The following is a 9,332-nucleotide window of genomic DNA, read 5'->3' on the forward strand; positions in this document are numbered from 1 at the left end:
CAATAATATCAATCAAGCAGAAAGGATGGTTTTTTTTGTCAAAAAGAAATATCATATGATGCATGTCCATTAACACAAATAGATAAACCAGTGTCTTGGTTGTTGTAAAAACCTTGAATGGCAAATTGTTGTTATGAGAATCTTGAATAGCAAAAGTTAAAAAAAAATGAGTGGTTTTAAAATGTATTACATGCAGATTTCTACCAAAAAAAAAAAGAGTTCAACCTAAAATTAATTAAGTTGAGCTCGTTTACACTGCTTGCATGCGTACATTAGGCCTTACCAACACCCACCCCATTGTTGATTTCATTTGTACGAATAGCTTCTTTTTTTTTTTCTTTTTAGAATACAAACAGATGGTCACACCACTCTGATGTGAGAGCAACCCAAAAGATCAAGGTACAAAAGATCTCACAGGGTCAAAAGATAAACATCACTCTATCTCCAGATCCAGTTGTCAGAATACTCTGTCACGAAAGCTACAACCCAGTCTGTAGCAGCATTTGCCTCTAGGTAGACATACTGCACCTGGACCACAGCAGTCTGACTGAGAGTAGTCCAGACATCCCTGATGAGTGGATGAGCCTCCAGGTACTTCACCCCTCCTTGGATCCAAGAGATGATGGTAGCAGTAGAGCTGTCAATTTGGGTTGGACCCATCGGGTTGGCCCATCCCGCCATGTAAATGAGGCAGGTTGGATTTATATTTTAGCAATCCATTTAAAAGTGGGTCAAATGACCTACCCCATTTGGATCGACGGGTCGGGACGGGCTGACCCATCTCTTTTTATTTATATATATATATATAATTCAAAAAAAGATTCTAATTATTGAAGAGATAATTGATGAAGAAGATGAAGAATTGAATGATGAAAATCACAATAATGATATGGAGGATAATTTTTTGGGACTTTGATTTACCTCTAAATTAGTTTAAAAATTGAAACTTAAAATCTTTTAAGTTTGGGTTGTACTAAGTATTTAGTTTAAATTTGACAATTTCATTTTATGACTCTAAGAATTAAGATGTGAGACTTTGATAGGTTGATTTGAGCTTAATTAAATATGAAATTCAGTTTATATTATTATTTATATTTTTTTTTTAATTTTGATGGATTGGCCCATTTAACCCGCAGTCTATGGTGGGTTGGATCGGGTTGAAATTTTTCCAACCCATCAGTTAAACGGGTCCGTCCGCCCCGGCCTGTTTAGAGGTGGGTCGGGGTGGATCGGGATAGGTCGAGGCAGACTGACCCGTCTTGACAGATCTAGATAGCAAAATCATCCTCAATGCAGATCCTGTCCATCTGAAACTACTACCTGGCGAAAGTGATGCCCGCCCAGACGGCATGAAGCTCCGCTTCCAGAATGGAAGACTCGACAAGGTAGGAGGCACCAGTAGCCAAAAGTCAAGCATCAGGATTGTGAATGATGAAGCATGCACCATCCCTCTCGTCTCTGACACTGCCATCAAAATTCACCTTAACAAACTCCGAGGGAGGAGGCTCCCAGGAGATAGATAAAACCCTATGGGTCACTGTCGGGATAGCAAGGGAGCTTCAAGAGTCGAGGGTGCTGAGGAATGGTGTAGCAATGTCAAGCTAGATGTACTCTACAGCAAGGTAGATAGCTCTCTTCAAAACCTAATGAGCAGGAACAGCATCGCCCTCAAAGATCAGGCTATTCCTGGACAGCCAAATTTGGTAGGTGATATAGGCCATCTGATCACTTGCAGTAGTAGTCTTGTCAGTGACACTCTGGCAGATGAGATCAAGGAAAGAGACCAACCATGAATCCATACTTGACTCCCAAGGGTGGCCACCTGCCTATCTCCAGATAAACCTCGCCCTAGGGCAACTCAGAATGGCATGTTCAACTGACTCATCCTCCAAATTGCAGATCGAACATGAGGTCAGGATCTTCATGCCCCTGTCCCTGAGAAGTATCCACATCGAAAGATGGTTCCAAATAAGTTTTCAAAGAAAGAGCCTCACCCTCGGATGAGCAGCAACTCTCCAAATCCACGTAGCCTCAATCCTCCTGATCGGTGCTAGGCTGCACATCAGGGAGATGTCCCTAAGGGGAACCCTCAGGCAACAAGAATGACCCCTACTCTAATGTCCTGACTGGAGTGCATAGGATTCGGAATGGCAAGGATCCAATCAGCAAGAGGGTCGCCAAAAAATTGAGTGATCTCCTGCACTCTCCAACACACGCCATCTTCAGTAATGAGGTCACAAACCCACAAATCGTCACTCACCTCACTACTGAAGAAGGTCGGCCAGTGGGAGAGAGAAAGTGTCAAAATCTAGACATCCTGGACCACCTCCACTGAGCGCCCATCCCCAATTAAACATCTGACCCGCTCCATAATATTTGATCCTCAGGCACAAATCTCCCTCCAGATAAAGGAGCAACCCCACACAGTCTGGATGGGGGCACCCTGGTGCCACTCTCTGTAGCGAGCCTTCATCACCCTACTCCATAAATAGTCCGACTGAATCAAAAATCTGACTGCATGCCTGACAATCAGAGCCTTCCCTCTTGCCAGCAGGGATTGGATCTCGAGACCTCCATCTCTCATCGACTGACAAACCACCTCCTAGGAAAGTAGGTGGACCCGATGCCGATCCTGGTCGGAGCCCCGTGAGAAGCTGCAGAACTGCTGCTCCAGATCGTTGAGACACGAAATCAGCACGAATGGCCAAGAGATACACCGGAAGCTCAACATCGATCTCACCAGCATTGTCCTGCCTATCAAAGATACGGCAATAGCCTGCCATCCCTACAGATGCTCTTGGATCCACTGCTCTATGGATCTGCACTCCGCTCTCCGCAGGCGACAGCCCATGATCGAGACTCCGATGTAGCACAGGCTTCCTGACTACTCTTAGATCCCCAAACGCTCCTTAATCACCAGCCTCACCTGGGACTTCATCCTGGGATTGAAGATGATAGTAGACTTTTGAATATTCACCATCTGCCTAGATGCTTGACAGTAAGCCTCGATAATAGAAACAAGGCACTCCGCAGTCTGGGTTGAGGCACATCCAATAAGAAGGCAGCCATCTGCAAAGAGAAGGTGCGAGAGCGAATGGGCTTCAGGGGCAGGCCAATATGGCTCCAGGGCCTATCTTTGAATTGCTGCTCTCAATGCTCTGGATAAAGCATCAACACATAAGATAAACAAGTAAGAGAAGAGAGGGTGCAACCTTGTCGAAGACCAACAGACGAGTGGAAGAACTCCGTCAGGGTGCCATTAATAAGAATGGCAAAGCTCGGGGCCTCCATGCAATCCATGATCCAACCGATCCACCTCTCCCAGAAGCCCAGCTCCTAGAACGACTGATGAGGGAAGGACCAGCTCATCCGATCATATGCCTGCTCCATATCCAGCTTGATCGCTATTAGGCTGCAGCGACCAAGAGCTCTCTGAAGATCATGCATAAATTTTTGGACAAGTAGAACATTGTCAGTAATAGATCGATCACCAATAAAGGCACCCTACTTTAGGCTGATCAAGCGAGGCATCAATGGCTGCAGGCGTCCGATCAAAATTCTAGCACACACCTTGTAGAGAGTGGTATAAAGATTGATCGATCTGAAGTACTCTGGGGTTGAGACGTCTGCCTGCATTGGGATAAAGGTGATCAAGGTCCGTTTGCACTCCACCGGGATGCTCTTAGACTGCAAGGCCAGCTGCACCACCTCGTCACGAATGATCGGTCAGTATCAATGGAAGAATAGAGGGGGGAACCCTTCAGGCCCCAGGGCCTTATCCTCCCAAAGGGACCAAAGGGCCCCCCGCACTCCTCAACAGACATCGAGCTGGTCAGAATACCATTCTCCTGCTCGGAGATACAAGTCACTGGTTGGGCTCCCAAGATGGGGAAGTCCTCTCCCAACAACGCTATTCAGCGATCCCTGAAGAAGCAGAAGATCTCCCTCTGAATCCTCCTACTATCATCCACAGTACTGCCATTAGGGGTGGCAAACGGATCAGGTCAGTCATAAACGGATCGGATCATAAATGGATCGGATCAGAAAATGGTCAACCCAAACTAGACCTATTTATTAAACAGGTCAAAAATTCAAACATGAACCCGACCTGTTTATTAAATATGTAACTCGACTCGACCCATTTAATCCGATTATTAAATAGGTCAAATTGGGTTAAATAGGTTAAATTGATTAAACAAATTAAACGGATAAAATTAAATGGGTCAGAAATATGTTAAACAGATTTTAAATAGGTTAAATGGGTCCTAAATGGGTAACAGATTAAACAGGTCGGGTTAAATGAGTTAGAAATAGGTTAAACAGGTTAAACAAATTAAATGGATTATCTGACTCAACCCAATCTAAATATTAAACGGATTAAATAGATTAAATGGGTCAGATATTTAAAATTCATATCTAACCTAATTATTAAATGGGTTAAACGGATCGATCCGTTTATGATCCGAATCCGTTTAGCCTAAATCCAAACCTATTTATGGTGGATCGAACATGGGTCGAATTGACGGATCGGATCATATTTTACCAGTTCTAACTGTCATCACTCCTTCATAGTTATCTGATACGATTGATGGACCTCTTAAGTATAGTTGAGTGATAAAAAAATTCGATATTTTGATCTTCCTTTTGGATTCATTAGATTCTAAATTTCTATCCCCACAAAGTCCCCTGCTGCGGGATAGCTTCTTGACCAAGTCTATCGAGGCGTACTGGTCCACAAGCATGATTCAGCGGAATAGTTTGTCCTTGGCAATCAACCATATTTAATGATTCTAATGCGACGGCATTACATGTGGACTTGGACCAGCCGTTCAAAACCTCTCTCTTTCCAAGACGTTGGAAATTCTTATATTTTATATTGTCATTTTCTGCCGTCTTCGGTGACTAAGACCTTACGGTTCTCCCTGTTCTTTATCTATATAAAGAGGCCAAGCCTTCTCCAATGCTTCACACAATTGCACCAAGGTCTCAAAACCAACTGACAAAACTTGTTTGCGTCTAGAGCTCCTTTATTTTCTTCCTATCAGCCAGATAATCCACCATGGCCTTCACAGTGTCAGATGAGCTATTGGGCACCTTCGTTCCGATCGCAGTGTACTGGATATACTCAGGGATCTACGTGTTGTTAGGGGATTTAGAGAATTATCGGTTGCACACGAAGGCCGAAGAAAATGTCAAGAACATCGTCTCCAAATGGACCGTCGTCAAGGGAGTCCTTGTTCAGCAGGCTTTTCAGATCGCCGTTTCGATCCTTCTATTCACTGTAATTACTCTTCTACTTATTATGTTTAGATAGTTATCAACATCATTATTTTCTACTAGGAAGGGCTGCATATATAGTGTTTCAGGGCAGTTTATTTGGAAGTGTTCTGGTCCATCTCATGAGCTATAGTAAGCCTCTAGATTGGCTATCGGTCCAGGTTTTGGATCCCCATGTAGGGCCAAAAATGTTAATCAATTGAGCTGGGTCAGGTTCAAATGTTAGACCAACTAGATAATATTTTCAGTCCTAAGCCGGTTAGGATCATGAGACCTAAAATACATTCATCGAGACTGTTGCTAACGGTGTTTCATGGAATTAAATAGCCTAGTGAACTTATTTAATTATTTATCTTTGAACTTGCAGGTCATAAGTGATGACAATGAGATTGCAAAACCTCAACCCTCCCTGCTTGTGATTGCAGTTCAGTTCTTGGTTGCCATGGTGGTTCTTGACACATGGCAATACTTCATGCACAGATACATGCACATCAACAAGTTCTTGTACAAGCACATCCACTCCAAGCACCACACCCTCGTCGTCCCCTATGCCTTTGGAGCTCTATACAACCACCCCTTGGAAGGTCTTCTGCTCGACACCATCGGCGGTGCTCTATCTTTCCTTGTCTCCGGCATGACTCCTCGGACCGGCGTCTTCTTCTTCTCTTTTGCCACTATCAAGACTGTGGACGACCATTGCGGACTATGGCTCCCTGGGAACATCCTCCATGTGTTCTTCAGCAACAACAGTGCATATCATGACGTCCACCATCAGCTTTATGGTAGCAAATACAACTTCTCGCAGCCCTTCTTTGTTATGTGGGACAAAATTCTTGGGACATACATGCCATATTCACTCGAGAAGAGGAAGGAAGGAGGTTTCGAAGCCCGGCCAATCAAAGACTAGAGCTAATCATCCGCGTGGAAATATTCCTTTTTTTTTTTCTTTAGAAAAACATATATATTGTAAAATGAATTCATTCAAGTACGTGATGTTTTGAAGAACTGTATGCCCATTTTATCAGTTATAGCAAGTGAATTCAATAATTCATTTTTCAGAATGATATGAGGTTAAATTTCAACAAATTTGTGCGGTCAAACTTTTGTGCATTTATTTAGGTTAACTTACTGGTTATACCTGATACCATGGAGGAACACTGTTACCACCAAAATCCAATCCGACGATGTCATGAAGTGAAATGATCGCCCTGCACAGAAGGAAGAAGTGCTGATCTATATATAAAAAGAAGGTAAAGAGAAGGTTATTGGAACTGATCCAATCAAAGGCCCTTCAATGCTTAAGTCAGACAAAAGAATTGAAACCATAAGAAAAGTAAGACCTAGAAAAAAGAAAAGAGAACAAAGAGTATTGTATTGTGTTATGTATTGTCTGCATATCTGGTATCAAATCCCTTTTTATATATTAGAAGTCATGGTTCTACCAATGTTGGACTCCTCGAGTCCTGATTCAAGTGAAAATCAAACACGCCTCCCATCCGATCGAGGAAGATTTGTTTAACTAAATAAAGTCTTTTTTTTTCTTAGATTAAGTGGTTGCTATATATTTCTCTTGGCTTGTGAGGCTCAAGTTTCAAATTAACCTGGGTGGTGGCATTTCCATTTTGATAAATAAAAATTTGTAACCAACTACGTATCATGGCACCATGCTGCACTTAAAACCCACTCGGTTCCCTTTCAGAAATTGCGAAGAGAGAATTGCTACAATTCACAATGATTAGTGGTTTTTTGAAAAAAAAAATAATAATAATAATAAGTTCTAACCCTATCATGCTGGCATCTTATCCTTTTTTTTTTTTTTCATAAAAAATGCTAACGGCATATCTGACAAGAAAATTCATAAGGAAACGAGTGGGACATCATGGATTTTTTTTAGTTCACTACATCTAGCATGAACCAACTAGCAAGCCCAGCATCCAAGCCAAACCAACTGGAACTTCTTGGCTCTGGTATATATGTCCAAACACGGAGCCAGTCAATGACATGGCCGTCCGATTCCCAATAAGCGTGTGAGAAGGGTTCGGGTTGTATCTTCTGCACGAATGAAAGATTGATCCTTTTTTTTGTTTCACGACATTAACCATTAGACCATACGTCGCACAGAGCTCAAAGCACTTCAAACTCTATCTCATTTGTTTGCACAGATCTCGTAACGGCTATCGCATGAACCAATGGTGCATATCACCAAGAAAAAGGTGAATCATTATTTCGCACAAAAGATGCAATGTTCCCGAACCCGCATAAGAATTGCCTGGGTCAATTATCCCAACCTTACCTTCAAAATTAAAGATTCTTGCCATGACTACTATGTGTTTGATCATATGCAGCGGTTCTGAATTCTAATAATAGTCAAGGTTTTAAAGAATCTAATCAATTTGTAGGCCCTTCGAGGATCAGTTAATTGGTCAAGGACTAGATATTACGTGTGGGAAGGGATGGAAAATGTACTCCCTATCCCGGATTTTTACATAATTAATCTATTAATTAGTAGTTCAGTGGATCGGAAGACTTTGATTTGGTCACCGTTAATGGCCTCTTGTTAACCTTAAGGTTAGTGTCAGGAAGCTGTGCAGGCCACAAGAATAATGTGATGAATAGAGAGACCTGGCTACCAACCACATATAATTCCTTTGGAACGGCATAAACACGTTTGTTTTAGATGTAAACGTAAATGAAAACGTAGCGTGGACTGTAGACTCCGTTTCGATTCAACCATCGACAGCCATACCGTTCCAAGTACCAAAGTCGGAAACTCCGTTATTTTTTTTATCGGTCATTGCTCGCCGTCTTCCGAGACCGAGAACGCACGGCTCTTCCAGCTCCATATAACGAAGACGAAACTCCTCCAATGCTTCATACAATTGCACCAAGGCGTCACAACTAAATAACAGAACTCTTTTGTAGCTCTCCTCCTTAATTTTCCTTCTTCCATTCCCATGGCCTTCACTGTATCGGATGAGACACTGGGCACCTTTGTTCCAATCGCCGTTTATTGGATATACTCGGGGATCTACGTCATATTAGGTGATTTGGAGAATTATCGGTTGCACACGAAGGTTGAGGAAGATGTGAAGAACATTGTCTCCAAACGTACCGTTGTCAAGGGAGTTCTCGTTCAGCAGGCTTTTCAAATCGCAGTCTCACTGCTCCTATTCGCTGTAATTACAGTCTTCTCGTGATCCTTAATTTGATCATCATCATTTCCAGCTAGGAGTTGCTGGTGTCTGGTTCACTTTGTCACACTTGCACTTTTTAGCATTGCTGTTGATTGAATAGCCAAATTAGTGTACTAAAAGATTTTTTTTTTTTTTTTTTATTTGGATATCATGCAGGTCATAAGTGATGATAATGGGATTGCAAAGCCTCAACCCTCCCTGCTTGTGATTGCAGTCCAGTTCTTGGTTGCCATGGTGGTTCTTGACACATGGCAATACTTCATGCACAGATACATGCACATCAACAAGTTCCTGTACAAGCACATCCACTCCAAGCACCACACCCTCGTCGTCCCTTACGCCTTTGGAGCCCTATACAACCACCCATTGGAGGGTCTTCTGCTCGACACCATCGGCGGTGCTCTATCTTTCCTCGTCTCTGGCATGACTCCTCGGACTGGCATCTTCTTCTTTTCCTTTGCCACCATCAAGACTGTGGACGACCATTGTGGACTGTGGCTTCCCGGGAACATCCTCCATGTGTTCTTTAGCAACAACAGTGCATATCATGATGTCCACCATCAGCTTTATGGTAGCAAATACAACTTCTCGCAGCCCTTCTTTGTTATGTGGGACAAAATTCTTGGGACATACATGCCATATTCGCTCGAGAAGAGGAAGGAAGGAGGTTTCGAAGCCCGGCCAACCAGAGACTAGAGCTAATCAGTGTAGAAATCCTCCTTTTTTTTTTTTTTGAAAATATATATATATATGTTGTAAAATGAACTCATTCCTGCACGTGATGTTTTGCGGAATTGTATACCCATTTTATCAGTTACTTTGTAACAAGTGAATTCAGTAATTCAGTTTTAAGAATGATAC

The 9,332-nt window shown here is 42.6% G+C and overlaps 2 protein-coding genes across 2 annotated transcripts; both read left to right on the forward strand.

Moving 5' to 3' along the window:
• The first annotated feature begins 4,984 nt into the window (after positions 1-4,984).
• LOC105041726 (sphinganine C4-monooxygenase 1) lies at positions 4,985-6,338 on the forward strand. Its single transcript, XM_010918733.4, has 2 exons — positions 4,985-5,281; positions 5,645-6,338. Exons 1-2 carry the CDS (start codon positions 5,060-5,062, stop codon positions 6,182-6,184), a joined length of 762 nt encoding a protein of 253 aa, XP_010917035.1. The 5' UTR covers positions 4,985-5,059; the 3' UTR covers positions 6,185-6,338.
• Positions 6,339-8,183: 1,845 nt separating this feature from the next.
• LOC105041725 (sphinganine C4-monooxygenase 1) lies at positions 8,184-9,332 on the forward strand. The gene is made up of 2 exons (XM_010918732.4): positions 8,184-8,453; positions 8,628-9,332. Exons 1-2 carry the CDS (start codon positions 8,232-8,234, stop codon positions 9,165-9,167), a joined length of 762 nt encoding a protein of 253 aa, XP_010917034.1. The 5' UTR covers positions 8,184-8,231; the 3' UTR covers positions 9,168-9,332.

Source organism: Elaeis guineensis, chromosome 3, assembly GCF_000442705.2.
Source record: "Elaeis guineensis isolate ETL-2024a chromosome 3, EG11, whole genome shotgun sequence".
Classification (NCBI taxonomy): domain Eukaryota; kingdom Viridiplantae; phylum Streptophyta; class Magnoliopsida; order Arecales; family Arecaceae; genus Elaeis; species Elaeis guineensis.

What these genes read in the sequence shown, in the direction of transcription:
- LOC105041726 (XM_010918733.4), top strand. Translation starts at nt 5,060, where the DNA reads ATGGCCTTCACAGTGTCAGATGAGCTATTGGGCACCTTCGTTCCGATC. An exon ending in TTTCGATCCTTCTATTCACT is followed by an intron (nt 5,282 to 5,644) that starts GTAATTACTCTT and finishes TTGAACTTGCAG; the next exon opens with GTCATAAGTGATGACAATGA.
- LOC105041725 (XM_010918732.4), top strand. Translation starts at nt 8,232, where the DNA reads ATGGCCTTCACTGTATCGGATGAGACACTGGGCACCTTTGTTCCAATC. An exon ending in TCTCACTGCTCCTATTCGCT is followed by an intron (nt 8,454 to 8,627) that starts GTAATTACAGTC and finishes GATATCATGCAG; the next exon opens with GTCATAAGTGATGATAATGG.